The sequence below is a fragment of the Medicago truncatula genome, chromosome 4 (assembly GCF_003473485.1).
Source record: "Medicago truncatula cultivar Jemalong A17 chromosome 4, MtrunA17r5.0-ANR, whole genome shotgun sequence".
NCBI classification, from domain to species: Eukaryota; Viridiplantae; Streptophyta; class Magnoliopsida; order Fabales; family Fabaceae; genus Medicago; species Medicago truncatula.
Window position 1 is genome coordinate 40,470,397 of NC_053045.1, and position 22,226 is coordinate 40,492,622.

A 22,226-nucleotide genomic window follows, 5' to 3' on the forward strand; every position below is an offset into this window, starting at 1 on the left:
ACGCTACAAACAACAAAAAATGTTACATATTAATATTATATACAGTAACATTTGAAGAATTGTTAGATAAAGCCATTGTAACTAAAGAGTTTCAGTAACATTGTTTATTATTACTAGTAACAATTCAAAAATGTGACTTGCTTACATTTTTTATCATCTTTTTTTTCTTAGTGAACATTTTTTATCACCATTAGTACCAATAGAAAAATTGTCGCCTGCTTAAAGTGTTTAGACATGTTACGTATTTATTGTTTTTGCACATACTTTTTCCTCTAAAAAAACAATGAATATTTTTATAAGTTATATGCACACTACTTTCAAGTAGCCAATGCACCATAATGATGTTCAAGAGTGGGGTTGGAAGTATAGAATGATTGCAGGCCATAAAAAAGAATTCAAGGCAGGTGAGTTAGGTTGGGCAGTGATATCCAATTTTTCATTTTTCTCAAAGATTAAACCAATAACAGACCAGCCGTCTAAGACAAAGTGATGCATATTCCATGGTCAAAGCAAAATGCAAACAATTTAATGTTTATAGGACAAAGTCCATCGACCGTTAGAGGAAAAAAACTACCACTCTCTTTCGGTTGGTTGATTAGATTGATAATTAAGATTTGACTAAAGCAAAGCAACTCTCAAAAGATTTCAAACATGGAAACACGATTGAATTCAATATCAAATCCAATGCATAATGGACCCACTTCTTAAAATCTTTTCTTCATATGCCTACAAACAAAAATGGATTGTTTAGACATCAGAATTTGCTCACATTTAATTCTCTTAATTCTTTCTTTCTTATTGGAATCCGAATACATTGAAATTATTTTTATTTTATACGGTGTTTGATATGCCAAATGCTTTTATACATAAAATTTGTTGATTAATATTTTAATTAAAATGGTTTTGTCAATGATTTCCTTCTATGTCTACCCCACACTAGATATGATACTATGAGCACACTAGGGTACATAGTAACCGTCGGTGTATGAAACATATTAAGTGATTGAATTAATTAAATACACAACAAAGTGAGAGGTTTCCTTAAAAAAAAAAAAGTGAGAGGTTTCTAGCGTAAAGACTACATGGGTATAAGTTTGTCTGGTTGAAAATATTTAAATAATTTGATTATCTACACTTATATATCATCAAGATTTTTCTTATTTTTGGGAGCCTAAAACATAGAGAAATTTCATAGTAAAGAATTCTCGCAGAAACACTTACATGATAGGTAACCTAAGATTTTTTTTTTTTAAGATGTTTATGAATAGAGACAAAAACGTTGAAAAAACTTATGTTGAATTTGTGATACTCGTCAATCCAACGAGAAGTACTACAATGTTATATCATAGACCTTTATTAATACCTCAACATTGTTTTCACAACAAGAGACTTTATGGAGGCAGCAGTGGCTTCCGACAACCAAATATGTTGTTGACAATGATCGTAGCACGAGGAAGATATCGAGTTGCTCTGTCGTGGTGCTGTTTGAAGTCGTGAAGCACGACTACAAATAGTATTTTTAGTGTGTCTTCGACAACAACACACAATGAGAGAAACGATCATAGTCGAAGAAGTCACAAATGGATAAACAATCTTCTATTTAAATTCAACGATGATATGATAGTTGTTGATAGAGAAAAAAGTTTAGCATCACAAGCATATTATACACCTTTCATATCTTCTATGAAATGTTGAAGTCAAAACAGTCATATGCTCAAACTACATTCACAATTATGAAAAATTATTTTAGATATGTTATCATATCAATATTCACGTTTCAAAAAATAATTTTCTAAAAAGTTTTTTTCTGAAAAATAAATTCTTCCTAATTGTGTATTTGGCAAATAAAAGGGAGGGTGTATACTAATATATGAAGGTATTAATAACATTTCACTAATTATGACTAATTGTTAAAATCATTGGGCGTGCATGGTGTTTAAGGAAATCTTTCGGGGTCCATTTTCCGTTATCCATTAAGCAATCAAAGTCATTAAGAAGGGTTTTTGTTACTGTGATTAACCGACACTAATTATGTGTAATATTTTAGAAATTTCATGATACGATAAGATTTCCCAACATTTTCATGTGGGGCAAACATACTTTTCACACGTCACTTTTCCACATTTTCTTAACTTATTATCTTTTTTTTTAATGAGTGAAGGAAATTAAAAAAAAAAAAAAGATTAAGATTTTTTTTTTAAACAGCCAATATTATTAACATAAGCCGGCGTAAGACACACCGAGCAAGGTAAAAAGAAGCACAATTACAAGGTGCCGAATATATGGGAAACACAAAAGCTAAACACCATTCCGTATATATGTGGAACCTAAACCCAAAAGAAATAAAACCACCAAAAACTACTAAGAAATTAATATAAGGATATTATTATACATTCCATTCCATCAAAATGAAGCTTATGAGCTAAAGAAGAATAAGAACATTGAAGATGAAATCAACGCAAGAGTTAACTTTCATGTATATATGCTCCAATGAGATATTTCAATTTAGAAGATGGTTAAGATGACGAATATCGAGTAAGAATGACTGAAGAGTCAAGATGTGAGATGAAGTGTATCGAACAAACTAAAGAACAGCTCGAGAATTACATTCCACAAAAAGAGAAGTAATACCCTTGTTATGAGTGAGTATAATAAACCCATGTAAAGACCCCAAAACTCAATAGAAATAACAGTAGAGGTTTCAACATTACATTGGAATCCTATGATGAAATTGTCAAACGAATCTCAAATTAAACCACGACAAGCTGAGGAGCGAGTAATAATGGTATTATGATAGCCATCACTATTTAATTTATGGTGACAAGCCGGAGGAGGGTGTCAAACAACATGAAACTCAAAAATATTTATAAAAGATATTTGAGTTAACAAAAATTAATGTATTTGATTCAACTTTATAGTTAAATATACTAACTATTGTTGGTTAAAATGTTTCTTATAAATAAGATTGAAAAAATTATAATTCATAGATCTTACGATGAATTATTCACAACAATTGCATAAGATGAGAAATTTTAAAATTAATTTAGTGAGTGAGACTATTTGAAGTATCACCTTTGAGTCATGACAATGAATTTTTTTAGAAAGACTATTAACTTTTTTCTCATCATACTTTTCCAAGTACATCTATTACTTTTACTATCATTATATTCGCTCTGTCTTAAAATATAAGTCAACCACATAATATATAAATTAAAAAAAGTGTAATTAATTATGAAGAGAAAAATTGTTTAAATTAATATTTCATTGGTATCATAAAACATAATATTCTCTCCGGTCCTATTTATAAGAGAAAGTTGACTTTTTAGATACATTGAATAATATATGTATCTAGTCAAGAATCTAAATCAAATACATAAAATTATTTAATATATCTAAAAAATAAATTGTCTCTTCTAAAGAACCGAAGGGAGTATATGACAATTATTTTACTTTTAGAGTGACTTATATAGGGTGAGACATAGGGAATAAATACTAGAGATGTTGCAGGGCATGAAGGATTTCTTTGGATTTGATATTATGGCATGATGATGTATTTGACTTTTTAGAAATTTCTATTACCTTAATTAATTAAGGGACGTCCCTTTCTTTCAAAAGAAATAGTTGTTAGGTCTACTGCTATAAGAGGTCCCTCTTGTCATCTCTTCTATAGAATCTTTAACTTATTGAAGCAAAGTGCAGTAGATTATTTTAGAAAGATTCCCATAATAAAAGAATTTAACTCACAAGTCACAACCGTAATGATAAGTTTTTTTTTTAATAAATAGTAAAGCACAGGAAACATCTCAAATGCTTAAGGCCAATAAATTTCTTCACACGAAAAAAGGGACAAAATTTAGGGCGGTTCACAAAGTAATAGGAAGTGACATCCTCACTATAAGAGGGTCCACATGTTACCCTATTCATTGAGTAAGCAAAGCATGGCCAACAAGATTATCGTGTATTTGTCACTAAAGAAGAACTGTATTGGAATGACTCAACATATACTCAAACAATGATAAACCATGCATTTGGCTTTATACATCATCGTCTATTTATCTTGATCCATTGGCCCCATGGTGGATTTTGGGTCCATTCTGTTATACATCACTAACAGTGGAGCACATTTTGAGATCTCTTAGTTGGGGTGGATTGAGGCCATGGCCACCTGAATTTTTTGTACTTCTTAGTACATGTATATACATAATGTAACATGATATTTTTAGATTATCTAATCAAATATTTAGAGTATTATATACTCTTCAAAGACAAATGCCATCGTATGATAGTTACATAACCAGAGCCTCTTACTAGAGTTTGTTGATACAGACGACTTTAAATAAAACATTGTACCAATTTAGCTTTATATTTTTAGCTTACTAAATATATTTTAGGCTTAATATAGTTTCTTTGTAAAAAACAATTAAATAATAAATTTTGTCATGGTTAACTGTGGCTTACTAAAAAACAGATGCATACATCCAAAGCTGTCGAGAGTTTATATTTATGAATCAATCTTCCGTGTGTAAATATACTTCTAAATATAAGTAAAATTAGCAAATGAAGATTAATTTAGTTGGTAAAGAGTTGACTCAACCACAATATTGTGGTTTCAATTTCGGTTGTTAATATGATGACTTTTTTAGTGAATGATATATAAATATTTTTATTACTGTTTGCTGAGTCCTGCTCTGATCTTGGTGAACTCCTCACTTAATCTTTTTTCACCAAAAAAATAAAGTTTAGATAAAATTAAAAAGGAAAAAAAAACCGAGTGGGAGATTTTATGATACAGCGAGGGGTGGAGAAAGCAACGCCAAATAGAAGAACAAATTTTCATTATCAGAAAAGAGAGAACTTTATTTAGTTGAAAGATCAAAGAGCACCTTTAAAGCCAATAAAAAAAGAAAGTAATTTTCTTTTTCCACCCCACTCATTTTTCGCACACCCTCCCGAATTCTCAAATTGTCTCCATTCGATTATATAATCCGAAGCCTAATTGTGCTATTTTGGATTATATAATCCAAATCCTATTAAAAAAGTAAAATCAGAAATAGATGATCAAAGGTCTTTGTAAACTATCATACCATCCTAAAAAACTGCACAACAATTAGGGATGGGAATAGGTTAGGCTGAGTTAGGCTTTGCAAGGCCTAAGCCTGGCCTGCGGTCTATCAAAGGCTTAATTTTTAGGCCTGATCCTGGTCCTGAAAGCCTGTTTAAAAGCCTATCTCATATGAACATCTTTAAATAAGCAATGTGGTTGAAGTTTAAATAGTCTAGCGAATTAATAGATCAATTAGATTAAACTCTCTTTTGATAATCAACACGAGTTTTTAAGGAATTTGACTATATATTGTATCATATTTCAATTATAGTTTATAATAATACATTTAAATGTGCAAAAAAAATAATGTATACTAATAAGCTTAAATTACTGTAAAGTTTAACAAATTTTTATTTTAATTCAAAATACAAGATATAATATAATAATAAATAATATTGTTCAAAATTACTTAAATAGGCCAGTCTGACATTTTAAGTTAAATAGGCTTCTGAAAAAAGCTTAGGCCTTCTCTATTTAAAAAAAAAGTCTGGCCTATCGTAGGCTAGGTCATAGACCCCTGTAGGCCGGCCTAACCTATTCACATCCCTAACAACAATTTCGGGATTGATATGATTGTTTAACGGTGACCATGACATTATAACCACGCTCCAAAGGGAAAAGTAAGAAAGAAAAAAGACGAAGGAAAGAATAGGGGAATTGCAATGAAAATGAAAAAGAAAGAAGTGATATCTATAGCCACAAAACCATCATAAAATATTTTTATAACTTCAGTCAAACGAAACTTGTAAAATCATCCAAAAAAAGTATTACACCACAAACCGATCAAACCGTGCTTATAACGTCACAATCAAAATTTCTGAAGGTTTCATATTATATAATTCAAATGCATGCTTAATTTTGGTTTAGACTACGTAATTCAAAATACGCCCAAATTGTATTAAAAATTGTGATTTGGGAAGTTTGACACGTTTTATATACTTTGAACCACCGAAAAATCTGTATTTGACTGATTTTGATTATATAATCTGAAACTACCAAACCCTTGAAAACACAAGTTTTAACTCAGATTGAACATTTTTTAGATTATAAAATCCGAACTAATATCGGCATGAGTTCAAATTATATAATCTGAAACCTTCCAGAATTTGGACAGTTGCTTGGTCAATAATTCTTTAGAAGGTCAGATGATTTTGGATCAAAAAATGGTGTTTTACACGTTTTATTAATTTATGTACATTCTATGTGATCATTTTGACCTTTTGTCTATAAATACCCTCACATTCTTCCATTTTCTTCATTATGAAACTCATCTTCATCTCCTTCTTCCCTTTTCTTTCTTACTTTTACTTTTGTTTTGGGGAGGTTATGATGTCATCGGTTCACTTTTGGCCTTCCATACAAAGGGTCAACATAAACCTTCATGTCATCTTATGCGGTTAGTATGAATAGTCAAAGGATGATTGTTCTTCTCCATCTTGTATTCGATATTGGTTTATCTATGACTGTTTAGATTAATTTCCACCTTCTCATGTTCCATCATCTTTGTTTTTCCAATTTTTTTGTAGGATGTGCGAAAGGGATGACAAGTCTTCTTCCTTCTTCTCCCTCTATCTTCTTGCACTAGAGTGTTATGTTAATACAAATGTTTTATGAAATCATGTTTAATTAATAATACGTGATGGATTATCAAATTTTGTTGTCAATTTTAAATAATAACATTTACAATTATGTCATTTTAATAAATTTAGTTGAATCTGAACAAAACTGGGTTAAAAAAAATATCAAATGCACTTCGAACTACAAAATTCAATCGAAGTAAAATTGTCAAATTAGAAGGCGTGCGAAAAGGACCTATAACTTATGGAGGTATAAGTAGGCTAATGTTCTACCACCGCATTACTTTTGACCACACTCCCTTAGCCAAACCACAATGGAGAAGGATGTGAACCGTCGTCTCCACTGCATCACCACACCACTCACAAAAGACTGACGACTCGATAGGCAAGACATCCCTAATCCGGAGATTATACTTAGAAGGAATACTATCATGAAGGGCCTTCCATGAAAAACCTATAACTTTTAACCGTGCTGGATTCTTCCAAATGCTCCCAAACACTAAAAAAATCAATCAAATGATGCGGCAGATGAAGGAACAAGTAGAAATTTGAACAAGTATTCACCAAAAAAAAGAGATGCAGGAACAAGAATAACCAATATATTTCTATTATGTATACATGTATGAAATTGATATCAAGTACTCAATCACTAAAATGGAATAAACCAGAAGAATATGTATAAAAATTCCAATATACCGTAATTCATATACCATTAATTTTCTCTGTTACATATATACGCATACAATTTGAATAGTGGAGATACAATCGTGCAATAGAAAATTGAACTTTCTATAGTCCATAACAATGGCAAGACCAGGCTCCACTGTGGCTAAATGGGCCACAAACACCTCAGATCAAGCAATAAACCATTCTCAAACTACAACATAGTGTTATTACTAGTGATACATTGTATGAATTAATTAATTATCTATATTATATCAAGACAAAGACATAGCTCCCATTCATGATCCTTGCTTAATAATATTTTTGGTGTCTATAAGCAACTCTCTGGTTGAACTGAACCCAAGGCAGCTCCACCAGCATGGTTACATGATGCTTCAGCTACTTGATTTTTGTAAGTGAGCTTTACATCCTTCATCTTTATTCCACTGCATGGATACTTTGAACTACAGTCAAATTTCACAGCTACTTGTGTTGCAGATGTTCCATGAATGTTTTGGTATGTTACACCACTCACTTTAATTCCAGAGGCCTGAATTTAATAATTTCAACAACAAAAATACATATAATCAGCTCAATTTCGTGCTAAAAATTATACTATTTCTGTCTCAAATATAAGCAAAAAAAGTAAAAAAAATAAAATTGATGGAACCGGTTAAAATTTGAATCAGATACATCAACTTTGTTTGACTAGGATGAGGTGCAATAAGATGTTATGAAACCAATTACCTGACCGGGGCAGCCTTTGTTGTTTGGGCAATAATTCTGGTCAATTACAATTGGGTTTTGGACATTAACCATGATTGCATCTTGGAAAAAGATGTTCCTCACAAATCCATTGCTAGGTCTACCCCAAGATTTTATTCTAACACCATTTTGAGTTCCTGTGAATGTAACTGTTTTAACTGTCACATTTTGTACTCCTGGTTCATTCAATTTCCATCCTAAACTTCCAATACTGCAACAAATATCCAACATGCAATGTTTAAATAAATTAATACTTTGATAAAACGACAATTAAAAAGAAAAGAAAATAGTAATAAAAAAAGAACCTTATTCCATGTCCCGGTCCACATGCAATGTTTTCAATCCACAAATTACTTGTACCAGGGCCAATTGAGATACAATCATCGCCGGTTCGAATTTTGGAGTTGACGATGGTGACATGGGAGGACATTTGGACGTGGATGCCGTCGGTGTTTGGGCTGTTTCCGGCTGCCATGATATTGACACCTTGCATTTTTACATTTTCGCATCCATTGAACACTATGTGGAACATTTGACTATTCATTGATGTCAAACCACTAATCATAATGTTTTTTGAGTTACTAAATTCCAACGTCTGAAAACCACCGCACACAAAAAAAAAAAAAAAAAGTTAACCACCGTCAACGCCTTTTTTCTTCTATAAAATAATATCATCAAATAATTACTATTTTTTTTACAAAACAAAATGCAACTTTGTTGTGTTAGTAAAATTGACTTCTTTTACACCAATAATTCCAACATAACGTGATTATAATTTATTGATGATTTTACAAGCTATTGCATTATCCTACACTCACGTATATCATTCTATTCCACATATTTTGTATGTAACATTTTTTTTGGATTGGTTTGTGTGATATGTGCAATATGATTTATAAACAAACCAGAAAGAATCATATGATATAACCAATTATTGACATATTATTTTTATGTATTATTTACTAACTCCCATGCTTCAACTTTTATATACCGCAACTAGACCAAGAAGTTGTATATTAAGTATTAACCATTCCATTATATCATTGCCTACTCCCACTAAATACATAAACTCAAAAATGTAACTGATCACCTGAGTTAACTTAACTCCAACTTGTTCAAATTAAAGATTAATAAAACCAGACAAATAAATAAGATGGAAAATAATAATCATCTACAATGCCAATGTATGAGACAAGACATTACCGTGGCTCCAATTGGACAATTACTTTTGTCCGAATTTTTACAATCCCACAAAGCAGTACCTTGTCCATCAAGCAAACCGCCGCGGATCGAAACCCCGTCGACATGCTGAAACTTCAACCAATTACCATTTTTACCGGTTACACGGTAATTAGATGAAGCCACCAAAGTGCCATCAATGGTTATGGAAATAGCTTTATTGATACATTTTCCACTAAATGTTGCAGTTCCAAGTAAGAATTTCCCTTGTGGCACGTAAATTGATGCCGGATACGGCGAGGAACATGCCTTAGCCCATACATTTCCAAATGCCTTTGTGGAATCAGTTTTACCATCTGGTTTGGCTCCATAGTTTATTACATTGTATGTCGACGACGACGACGCCGCTTTTGCGGTTGAGGAATTTAAGTAACAAGATAATGTGATTATGATTAAGACAAAAGGAAGAAGATTGTTTAGTTTACACATTCTGGTGAAATATTGTAATGAAGAATTTGGAAGAGTTGTATAAATAATGTGTTAGAGGAAATTAAGAAGTTGAAAGATTATGGAGTGGTAGAAGTGGTGAAGAAGGTAGTGGGGTGGGAGTTGTAACGGTTGTGAGGGTATTTATAGCTTAAGAATTTGGATTTTTTTTGGCTAATTACGTATTACACAGTTTATGTTAGTTTCTTCATGTATTTTCTCAATTAGAATTTAGAACAAGAAATTGAATTAGTTACACAAAATGATTGAATTTTAGAACAAAAAATGTTTGAAAGTTGAGGAAAAGTCGCGCCGAAATTTTGGAGTTAGATATGAACCTGATTTTTCGGAAGTACCCTTTGCGTGTGTTAGTTAATTTTTCATTATTATAAAAAAAAGTTAATTTTCCATTATGAAAAACAATGCTAAATATAGTAGGAATATATTGTCGTAGAATAGATATGAAGGATGTGTGTACGTTAATAACTAACTATTCTCCTAATCCATTTCTACTTTCATTTTTTGTTAACTTCCATTTAAAGACCCTTTAACGATTTTTTCTCCTTTTTGTTTTGTAAAATTAAGTAACTACCCACTATCTCATATAAAAAATGCACGTTAAGGCATAACCAACTTCTTTGTATTGATTGTAGTTACCAAAAATAAAACTTCTTCGTATTGACTCTTAATTATCGTGTTGATATATATTTCATGGATTATTCTTTTTTTTTTTTGAGGGATTCATGGATAATTTATGTACACCTTTTTTTCCATACACACATTGTATCACCCCATATGAGAGTGTGTGAGAGATAATAAATGACAGTTTTTGTGTGTGTGTGTGGAACACATAGACACATATCACAATTGTGTGTGGATGTATAAGTGGTATATGCCACCTAAGATGGTCTATGTATCACTACTCTTATTTCATTTGCGTCAAGTATTATTTATGCCAACCCAATTGAGGGCATGGATTCTGGCCTAACATTATTGTGGGCATGAATTCTGAACTAATGAGTTTGGAAGACTCATCCAACTTTTTGTTAGTTTTTTTGACAAATTTTTTTATTTTTTTTCTAAAATTAATTTATAACTTACTTTTATGTTATTTTATAATTTTATATTTACAACATTATCAAACATATATTAACTTGTTTTCTAGCTATAAGTCACTAATTATCAGTTAACAACTAGTATAAATTAGTTTTTTCAGTTGTAAGATAACTTTTTAAGTTTATTTTTTTTGACAAAAGCTAACTTTTAAGTTATCACCTAACTTATATCCTAATTTTATCAACATAGATTTGATATTGGAAGTGTTTCCTCTTTTATGCATGGATAATGGATTAAATTGACAGACGTTTTCTAACAGTATCATAGCCAGGTTTACCTAAAAGGAAGACCTAAAGTTGGTTAAGGAAGAGGAATATAAAAAGCGACGTTAAAGGATACAAACTGATGAGCACGTGGGATTTATATCTTGGGTAACAACAGTAGAAAATGAGAACAAAGTAGATATCAATACAGCCTAACATAAATGTTCGTTAACCTTTTGATTCATAGTTCGATTATTAAATGTGTATTTGAAAAAATATTTGATTTAAGAAGATAAGAAGAAATAGATGATATCCTAATTATTATTATTTTTTAAAATGTTCTGAGAGTATTTGTATAATTGACACTACAAAATTTTTGGTTATTATTGATAGAATTAATCTATCGGTAGTGTAGCATATCCCTCAGTAATACACATTATTGGCGGATTTGTTGACGAAAAAGATCCTCAATAATACTGATGTCAGTAATGTTATTGGCGGATTTGTTGACGAAAAAGATCCCTCAACACAATACTTCTATTTTTTAAATTAATTTTTGGTATTGAAACTCACACTAAAAACAATTAACAATTTAATGTGGTACCAAATGGGTGGGAAAAGGCTTGACCGAGGCAGAATTTGCAAAGCCTAGGCTTAATCTTAAAAAAAAATTAAGGCCTAAGCCTGGTTAGCGACCTGCCGTAGGCTTATCTTTTGAACGTGAGTGTGATCATTTGAAAGTCTGATACGAGTTGTTAGTCTGGTTAAAAATATATTTCATATGAACAAATTTAAATAAGTAACGCGATCTAAGTTTAAATAGATTAGCAAACTAATAAATCAATAAGATTAAACTCGCTTTTGATATTTAACATGAATTTTTAGAGAATTTGATTATATACTATATCATATTTCAACTCTAGTTTATAATAATACATTTAAATATACGAAAAGCTCATGTAGTTAAATTATTGAAAATGATAACAAATTTATAATTTAATTCTAATAATAGTAATAAACAATATTATTCATATTTACTTAAGTAAGCCGGTCTAATAGGCTTTTTTTTTTATCATGGCACATGGCCTAACCTTTTTAGTTAAATAAGCTTATAAAAAAGTCTAAGCATTCTCTATTTAAGAAAAAAGTATGGTCTGATTAGTCATAGGCTAAGTTTTAGACCTCTCTAGGCCGGTCTAGCGTATTCCCATCACAATGTGCAAAGGCATCCTCCAAATCACAACCTTTCATTGTATTTTAATCTAACGGCTTGAATGATAGTTTTAAATGTTAATCATGTGACCTCTTTTTGGATCTCCATCCAAATAAAGACTTTCTCCAATTATTCTCCCTTAATTACACAAAAATCTCGTTCCTCTTAAACTCACTCTTAAATGTGTTCGTTTTTTATTTCAGTTAAAATAACAAAAAAAATTTAACTCCATTATATAAGTAACTCGCCCAATTGAATTTCTATATACCATCCATATTTTTTTTTAGGGAATATACCATCCATATTTCTTTTGATTGGATATTAATCATGACAAGAGTTAGAATGGTAGGTTTACCTTCCACTCCACAGCCTCGTCTCTACATGCTCCCATTCTCTGCCATTGGTTTTATGTATTAATATTTCTTTCTTTTTTGGATAACCAGTGGTGCTTTGCAATCGAAGTTGAAAGCAATATAATTTATATAATTTGTAGAATTTGTAATGCAACCTTATGATAATATTCAAAAAAAAGACTGAAAACACTTTTTGAATTGGGAGGGGTATTGATGGAATGGAATTAGGATACAATAAAAGCCGATTTGTTTTTTGAGAAGTAATTAATTAAAAGAGAATAATCAAATAAAGTATTTATGAGGAAGGAGATTCAAAAAGAGGGTCACATGATTAACAATTAAGACTATCATTCAAGCTGTTAGATTAAAATATAATGAAAGGTTGTGATTTGGAGTAAGTCTACAAACTTACTCTTAGAGTCAAAATATCTCTCCCCTTTAAAATATATATCCAAATAAAATAAAAATTTAACATATTTAATTTTATTTCATTTCGTTATTGATAAAATAATAGTTTTGAGTGGAAGTTAACATCTCAATTTAGTTTATGATTTTTTTTAAGCAAATGAGGTGGAGATAGGAAACACTTTGCAATATCTTATATATATTAAAATGAAAATAAAAGAGAATCTAAAATATGGGTGAACTTAAACCTAATTCAATCAAACCACATCATCAACCTAAATGAGTATTCAAAAAGTCCAAATACAATAAAAGTTGTCTAAAAGAAACTGAATCAAATGCACATTTGCCTAACGAATCCGCATCCGGATGCGAAACCACAAAGCAGAAAAATATGTTGTGTGAATCAAACATAGGCGCTTTCGAGCCAAACAAAACCATAACTAAGAATCACGGAAGCGAAAAGGTCTTGATACATAAAATGACCGATAACCAATCACATATCCAAAATGAGGGATCGACAAATCTGAGCACCATAAATAGTAAAACGACGACACATGAAAGAACACCATCAAATATTAACAGACACAAAACCACCATTGTGGTTGGCAATAAACCAAACGCCTTGAAAGTTGTAGATCTGGAAAGAACCAGAAATCAGAGGCAAGAAATACAGCCACAAACTAAAGATTTCAAACTGAACCTACCTAGATGGGGTTTTTCTTCCAAAACCACTGACGTAACCGCCAGAGTTCTGAAATAACAATGGACAAACATTCATCTTCTCGAGTCAACATTCATCATCGCGAGAAAACCTAAAAGTAGTGATGGCCTTGCACATCCCTATTTGTATAGTTGTTGGAACTAGTATATAGTATATACTCGTGTTTTTCTCTAATGAAAGTCTTGAATAGGATGAAGTTTCTATTGGGTAAAAGATTCCCTATTGAAAATGCATGCTCTAATTCACGTCATCATTTCATTTATGCATACTCATTTTTCCAATAAATAACAGCTTAGTTGAATTACTTGAAGTAATTCATTCCACGATTCTGTTTGGTGCACCCACTGTAGTACGCTCTAACGAGCAAGAACAATGAATAGCATTGTTGAATTAAGTTTTCAATTTACATGACTTATATTTAAACTGCATATATACTGAAATTCACTCATCATCAAAATCACGCAAGCTCGACATTCTCCTATATACTCATTTTATAAATGCTGCCTTTATGCAACAACAAAACAACATTTAAATAAAACATTATTGGATTCTTCCATGCGGATCATGTTGTGCATGTTTTTGGTCGAGCTAGCTTGCGATTAACTCGCTGCTAATTAATTCATTCACTTTGTCCATTGAAAATACATAGTAATAACGTAACTTAGGGTGCAAGATCTGTATGCTGCTTGACATTTAAACATTATTTATTCACACAATATTTATGTCTATCTATATGATAATATGAATTTGTAAATCAACCAAACATAAAAATTGAATCAACCAAAACAAATATGAGTTTGAAAGCATGATGAATTGTATAATGCAATATACGTAATTGACCATATACTATTAATAATGCTATATCACATGTGATTTCCATGTTTTTTGGGTATAATATATCACATGGGATTTCTTCTTACAATAACTAAAGGAAGGTGCATGAACAATAGGTAGTTGCCTAATTCTACTGTCACAATATGCCGCAATTAAGATTCTTATTTCGTTGAGCAACGATATTTGTGCGACTTCTACTCTATTTTTATTGGTATAAAAAAACAATAAAGAGAGAATACAAATATTATTTCTCTTTTATTTTTTTTATTTTTTATTAAGTATGCTACAAATTTATTGGAGACCTTTCAAAGCATACACTCATAGTGTTCCAACATGTTTTGATGACAAGTATCATTTTGGGTGAATTGTAATCTTCATAATTCTGTATCAATGAAGAATATCTCATGCGTATTTCTTTCATGTATTTTATATGTATATAAATTTTCATAAATTTTGTTTATGTATTCGTTGATTGAAATTGAAATTAGTCGAGGTCGGTTGAGTTTCCTTGACTATGATTCTCTTTGCTTCAAGCGATTAACATTGAGGGTAAAACTTTATCCTCCGCATGTAGGTTCCCTAACTTCGCAAATAGAGTGTTAGGTACAATTATTTTTGGGTTTAAGCTATCCTAAAAAAATGCATAAATAAAGGTAGAAAGATAAAGAGATAAAATTGTGAAAATAAACTTGTTATTTATAGTGTGACTATTGTATATTAGCTAAACGACATGATTAACCCTTACTCGGCTAATTTTTGCAAGTTTAAGTAATGAGTCTCTTGCTATAGTGGGATCGTAGTGCCACATGATTGGCTTCAATCTCTTCTCCTTGTCATAATTCATTGACAAAATCCTTTTGCGCGCAACTCCAATATAGAGTGTGTCTTCTCCTTCATTTCTTTAAACAATTATTAGCATTGAGACTTCTTTACTGAATTACTGAATTGCTGGCATGGTAATTTTATTAGCCTGACTCTAACAAGTAAGCAAGTAATTAAGCTCCCTCATAAGTCTTAAGTGAAACTTAACATTTATTCCTATTTAGCTTATTGGTTTCCTTTTGATACATTTGAAATGAAAGCGCATTCACTCAAAGATCATGGATTTCACATCATTGTTCAGCTCCACTATGTTTTTAACTCAGTTTTGGGCATTTGACGATCCAAGTTCTAAGTTAGTGGCCTTGAGAAAGGGTATCACCTATCCAAGTTCGATCCAGTTTTGAGCACCACCTATCGTTTACTCGGCTAAGGGGCTTCCTCATCTTATTTCTTACTCACCTATTTGCCAAGTCCGGGTTTGAATTCGCCTCCTCTTCATCTCAGAAATAAAATCCCACAATTTTGAATTCACCTCCTCTTCATCTAGGAAAGTGGCAACACGTCCCAAAATCCAAGTTTAAATTTCTAAAATAAAATAAATGGTGAAAGATCCAACTCGACTCAGGATGGTGTTCATACCACCATCTGAGAGCATTACCTAGATTTTTATCTTGAAATGGTGATTTATCATCGCAATTGTAAATCATAAGAGAAATTATAACTTACAACAACAAAAAAATCACAATTTTTAGGCTAAAAATCATATAATTTGGGGTAAAAGATATGGGTTGACAAAAAATTGGAATGATATGAGACAAAAAAGTTTAATTTTGGGAAGTTATTTTTGTTAATATGATAAAATAGGGGTAAAAAATATAATTAATTCTAATTTTTTATTCGATATGAATTCATAGTTCATGTTTTACCGTAACTCTTATCGTATTAATGACCTCGCAGACTTAACTCAATTAATAGAGACATTACATAACATATGTATAGGTCGAGGTTCAAACTTTAGACATCCGACTCATTCAACTTCAAAAGGTGAGTTTTTAACTCATAGACTACTTAAAAAAAAAATGATTATTGAGGTATCAAATCTTCCCACTTCAATTGTTCTTGACGCCACCGGGCGTTTGAATCAATGCAAACGAACGGATTTTATCCAAAACTATGTTTGGCCTTCTTCATACATAATGTTAAAACTAAAAGACCTCAAAAGATTCACCATCAATTAATGATAATTAACCCAACAAACCTTGTCTTCAGTTCCATGCCAAGTCACCTCAACCCTCTTCTTAATTGCTTCCGGGTTCTATAAATGTTGTTTCATTGAACCTCAAAATTGTCTCTCATTCACCTTCTCACAAAAACAAACACAAACCCCATCAGTGAGGATCAAAGGAACAACTACTTGCAATGTCAACTTTTGCAACAAAGCAACCTTCAAAATATTGGCTCATCGACAGCGGTTGTACGCACCATATGACTCATGATCGAGACTTATTCAAAGAGCTCAACAAAAGTACTATTTCCAAAGTTAGAATGTTGAATGGTGCACACATTGAAGTAGAAGGCATTGGGACAGTTTTAGTTAAAAGTCACTCAGGTTATAAACAAATTTCGAATGTTTTATATGCTCCTAAACTTAATCAAAGTCTTTTAAGTGTTCCTCAGTTGTTGACGAAAGGCTACAAAGTGTTGTTTGAACATGAGAAGTGTGTGATTAAAGATCAAAACAATAAAGAAGTGCTTAGAGCTCAGATGAAAGCCAGGAAATTTGTTTTAGATTTAAAGAACGGATATATTACTGATGAAGATGAAAAGAAGAAAGAATATAATTTCAAAGAAGATCATAATGATGCATGTGTTTTGAAGAAATTTATCAAGCGGAGAAATGATGATGTAGGTGAAAAATCATCTTCCATTTTTATGAAGGTGAAGAACCACTTAACCGCTATAAAAATATGATGTTGAACATGACCAATGATGGAGAAATTCAAGTAAAATTTAGATGCGGCCTCATCCAAGAAATATACTGATAAGAGTTACAACCAAAATAAAAAGAAAAAAAAAGATGAATTTCCAACATCCAAATTGGATGCACAAAAGATATTTAGTCAAGAAGTACTGAACAATGTGTGTTTAAAATATTTTTAGCATTTATTCTTTATTTAAAGATAAGATTTACAAATATGTTTATTTTACAATTTAGCTTGATATGTAGTAGAGTGGTGAATAAAAATTTAAAATGAGACTTCTTCGTATAACATGATGACTGGCTCAACAAATTTTGAGCCATAAAATGAATATTAAAATGTGGCATTTCATTAAAGGAAAAAATATTATCTTAATGTAATTGCAACTCAGTTAGTAGTTGTGATAACATTGATATGCATGATTTGGGTTACCACACTTCACATGTGTGAGTCTAACCATTAGACTACTTACAAAAATAAATATCAGATGTCAATTGAATTTGACCTTGCAACCCCATCGGAGAGAACTCTGCGCTTGACTATACGAGTTATGTTGCCATCCTGAGAGAAGCTTATAATCAAGATGCCGGTGGTATTCCTCACATCAGTTGAGTTAAAAAAAAAAAAAAAAAAGTAGCCTCTTCTATAAAAATAAAATAAAAAACTACTAAAAGAGCCTTAACAAAAAAATATTTCCCCCCTTAAAAATTAAACTGAACAAAATATATTTGGTTCCACTTTATTTCCGGAGAATGTAATTTGTAAGAATCTCTTTCCAAACTACCAAATGATTATTTACTCCAAATAAACAATACAAACACACACAAATAGGTTGGTTTTTGAATCAAAGCCTTTTCATAGTAATGAGTTCATATAGTTATTCCACTTTTGTCATAAATCAGTATCATCTTTATAATGCTGTAAATTTTGAAATATGAGTCTTATGCATCTTTTGTATCAGGATTTTAGACAATTCTACGGTGTTTCTTATCCAAAATATGCTTTAGTTGATAATATGTCAGGAGTTATCAGGACAAGATTCCACCAATAAACCAAAGTTTTTATGATATCCAAACCACATGTACTATTAAGTTTAGATTTTATTCAACCGTAGAGATTCTGAGAGGTAGCTTTTAGTTCATAATTTACATTCTCACAAGGACTTGCCAAAGGAATATAGATATATTTCATTAAATCTACTCATAGACAAAGATAACATACATAGGAATGTTCATATATTAGTTTCAAGTTGAATCCCAAGCATAAAATGTGCATGCCATCTGGTGCAACCAGAATATATTGCTGATTCAACTTTCACATAGGGCATCAATCCAACTGCAGGTAAACTCTGTCCACGTCATGAGAGAACAGAATAACCAAAGGGTATTTCAGAATCATCTTGTAAATGATGGAATAAAGAACACCCCAAAGAATAAGGCTTGCCCAAATGAAGAGTTGAGGATAATAACAGGTCTTGCGTGGTAATCATGTAACCGATGATAACTAGACTCTAATTTGAACAAAGGAAATGGATGAATTCTATAACATTTCCTTCCTATATGTATCTAATTAGGTACACCCCCTTAGTCTACAGTGTTGCAGAAGATTACGAGGCATGCAAGTCATGTGAAGAAGACTCGAGATCCCAATCAATGTCTCCGGAATCAATGCCTCCACACGCAGTAAGAACTGTGGTAAGAATATAATCATCCACCACAAAACCTTCAGCTCGCATTCTATACATGAGTTGTAGAGCCTTTCTACAATGTCCATTCCTTGCATAACCCAAGATCATGGCTTTCCAAGATACCAAATTCCTCTCCGGCATGTTGTCAAAGACTTGAAAAGCATCCGCAATATATCCACATTTCGCATACATATATATTAAAGCACTGTTCACAAATACATTAGACAATGCAGGGGTCTTGCTTGCATTCGAATGAATCAATTTTCCTTGCATCGGAGCTTCTAATTTTGCACATGCTTTCAAAGCTGATGAGTAAGTATAGGAATTAGGCAACACGCCTTCTTCCATCATTTCACGCAAAAACTCCAGAGCCTCGGTTTCAAGCCCGAGCCTAGCACATCCGGAGATAATGGCAGTCCATGAGACAACATCCCGCAAAGGGATATATTTGAGCACATTGAAAGCATGAGAGTAATCTTTACATCTGCAATAGAACCATACCAAAGTGGTTTCTATGTACATGTTAGTAAGAATAACACTTTTGATTTTCTGTGCATGAACCTCTCTTCCAATTAGTGAAGCCTTAATCGTACCACAAGCCGTCATGACACATACAAGCGTCGATTTATTAACATATACTTTTTTCCTCTTCATTAATCGAAAAAAGTTTAAAGCCTCTTCGCCAAATCCATTTCGCGCATATCCTGATATAATGGATGTCCAAGTAGCTGTATTTCTAACCTTCATTCTATCAAACACCTTTTTAGAACTCACAATCTCCCCACATTTTGCATACATATCAATTAGAGAAGTTCCTATAAAAACATCACTCTTGCAGATTTTCTTTACTATGGCACCGTGTAGCTGTGTCCCACACTTGAATGCTTTATTTTCTCCACAAGCCTTTAGGGCAGCACATATAGTATACTCATTAGGAAAGAACCCATCAACTAGCATTTGTGACAACAATAACAGTGCTTCATGTCCAAGCCCGTGTTGGGAACAAGCAGTGATTATAGTCGTCCAACAAACCACATCTCGCTTTGCCATACGATCAAATGTTCTAAATGCACTTGATATTTTACCACATTTCGAATAAAAATTAACAACTGCACTGTCAACGATTAGATTCCTCCAGTTGCTTTTCAAGATACGAGCGTGGATTTGTTTCCCCAAGGCTAAATCCACTCTTTTACAGCACAAATTCATGAAACAGACAAACATCTTACTGTTCGGTTGAACCCCGTGCTTAATCGAACCGTGAAATAACTTAAAAGCTTCATCATCCAAATCATATTTTAAATATCCATCTATAATAGCAGTCCATGTAACTGTATTCCTTCTTGACATGCCGTCAAACACTTTACGAGCCTGAGCTAACTTACCTAATCTTAAATAACTACAAATCAAATTATTATCAACATAAGTACTTGAACCTCTAAAACATTTCAAGGCAATTGTGTGTACCCTTCCTACTTCTTCCACATCATAACACAACCGCAGCCAATGAGCTACTGTTTCTGGATTGAAGCACTCACCTTTCTCAGCAAAATTGTCTATCTTCACGTCGGACGCATCTAGGGGAGAGTTGATAATATCCGGAAAGTTCAACTCTGCAGCATTTAGTGCTTCATTACTCTCAGTTGCAATGTCATAGACTTTTACCGCAGCGGAGCATGTGTCGCGAAGTTTTGCCAAATCTTGTGACATAAACATAACAGTGACACAAATACTAGATTAAGTAAAGAGAAAAGTTTGAACTATCTAGTAAATGTGAGTCATTTTATTTTATAACATGTGATGAGTACCATTTAGAATTTTTGGATACGTGAATGAAAATGGAATATGATTTTATGGTGAATATAAAAAGGATCAAAATCTAACTTTACTTGCACTAACATTCAAAGGGATATCATTTTGTTCTTTCTGTAATTAAGTACTTAAAATAAAAGCTAATTATAGAAAGCTTGACTAAGAATTGAAAGCATTCAGTCTCACCAGTTTTTGCTTTTGGCTTATCACAATTGGTGTCAGAATCATCATCAAAAGAACAGACAGAACCGGATGTACTTGCACACGAAAACCCTTCACCAACGCGATTAAGCACCACTCTTGTGTGACGAGCACCACCATCTGTTTGGTGAAGTAAAAAGTTAGCATAATAAGAGAAATCAGCAACAGTGTAACAAAATAATCAAACTCAAGAGAAACAAGTAGAATGCATTTTTAGTAAATTAAAGAAAGTCGCAGTAATTGGTTACCATTTACAAAGTAAACTGCTGACAAAATATACAAAAAAAAGTGAGAGACAGACCTTTGTAAGAGAAAGGGAGGGATGAAGAGCGAAGTGAAGAAATAGGTAAATCTGGAGGTGGTTTAAGAATGAGAAAGTTGGAGGGAAGAGAATAGCAGGATGAATATGATTGAATAACAACAATAGCAGTAGTTCGTAACTCCATTCGGTAGTTTGGAGCTGGTGGGTGGTGGCGGTGAACTGAATTCCAACTCAGATGGAAAATAAATGAATGAGGTAATAAGCTGAATAAGAAGAAGAAGAAGAAGAGCTTAACACTGACACAGCCAAAGGATAAGTCTGTCTTTCTTTGTTAATCATCTCAAATAACCCCTCCCACACCTTTTCAATCCAAATTACGCCCTCCCTCCAAATTACATTTTTTCACATCAACAAAAAATTAAATAAATCAACTTTTTTTTAAATGAATGAATTTGAAGCAACAACTAATTTTAGTCCTCAAGAGTCATATGTGATGTTACATTAAAAGAATGGTTTCTAAAATAACAAAATTAGTATTTAAATTTTTTAACAAAAATAAACGATATTCATTCAATTTAATAATTACGTCAATATAATACAAATTAGATGACGATTATGATTTTGCAAGTAAGAGAGAGATTTAGTTTCTATTCATCATTTTAGTATCAATTATTCATATTTTTTGGCCTAAACTATTTGATTCTTGGGAGAATAAGCCTTTAGTAATCTAAATTTTGGTTGTTTTTATGTGATATACATAAACCATAGCTATGATTATTGTGAACGTTATAACTTTAAAATAAAAAAGTAGTAAAAGGTTAATTTGCTTAGTTGTATAAATGAG

The 22,226-nt window shown here is 31.9% G+C and overlaps 2 protein-coding genes across 2 annotated transcripts; both read right to left on the reverse strand.

Annotated features, from left to right (window-relative positions):
• Nucleotides 1–7,454: 7,454 nt before the first annotated feature.
• Nucleotides 7,455–9,903, reverse strand: LOC11440395 (polygalacturonase). Its single transcript, XM_024780678.2, has 4 exons — nucleotides 9,313–9,903; nucleotides 8,415–8,704; nucleotides 8,092–8,320; nucleotides 7,455–7,894 (listed from the first exon to the last, which is right to left on the reverse strand). The coding sequence occupies exons 1-4, from the start codon at nucleotides 9,775–9,777 to the stop codon at nucleotides 7,676–7,678; spliced, it is 1,203 nt and encodes a 400-aa protein (XP_024636446.2). The 5' UTR covers nucleotides 9,778–9,903; the 3' UTR covers nucleotides 7,455–7,675.
• An 8,644-nt stretch (nucleotides 9,904–18,547) lies between these two features.
• Nucleotides 18,548–21,702, reverse strand: LOC11445954 (pentatricopeptide repeat-containing protein At4g18520, chloroplastic). Its single transcript, XM_024781170.2, has 3 exons — nucleotides 21,422–21,702; nucleotides 21,106–21,240; nucleotides 18,548–20,807 (listed from the first exon to the last, which is right to left on the reverse strand). The coding sequence occupies exons 1-3, from the start codon at nucleotides 21,564–21,566 to the stop codon at nucleotides 19,027–19,029; spliced, it is 2,061 nt and encodes a 686-aa protein (XP_024636938.1). The 5' UTR covers nucleotides 21,567–21,702; the 3' UTR covers nucleotides 18,548–19,026.
• Between the last annotated feature and the right edge of the window lie 524 nt (nucleotides 21,703–22,226).

Coding starts and splice junctions, on each gene's coding strand:
- LOC11440395 (XM_024780678.2), bottom strand. CDS start 9,777: ATGTGTAAACTAAACAATCTTCTTCCTTTTGTCTTAATCATAATCACA. Junction 8,705..9,312: donor ATTGTCCAATTGGAGCCACG/GTAATGTCTTGT, acceptor GGTGGTTTTCAG/ACGTTGGAATTTAGTAACTC. Junction 7,895..8,091: donor ACAAAGGCTGCCCCGGTCAG/GTAATTGGTTTC, acceptor TATTAAATTCAG/GCCTCTGGAATTAAAGTGAG.
- LOC11445954 (XM_024781170.2), bottom strand. CDS start 21,566: ATGGAGTTACGAACTACTGCTATTGTTGTTATTCAATCATATTCATCC. Junction 21,241..21,421: donor CCTCCCTTTCTCTTACAAAG/GTCTGTCTCTCA, acceptor TTCACCAAACAG/ATGGTGGTGCTCGTCACACA. Junction 20,808..21,105: donor TAAGCCAAAAGCAAAAACTG/GTGAGACTGAAT, acceptor TTATGTCACAAG/ATTTGGCAAAACTTCGCGAC.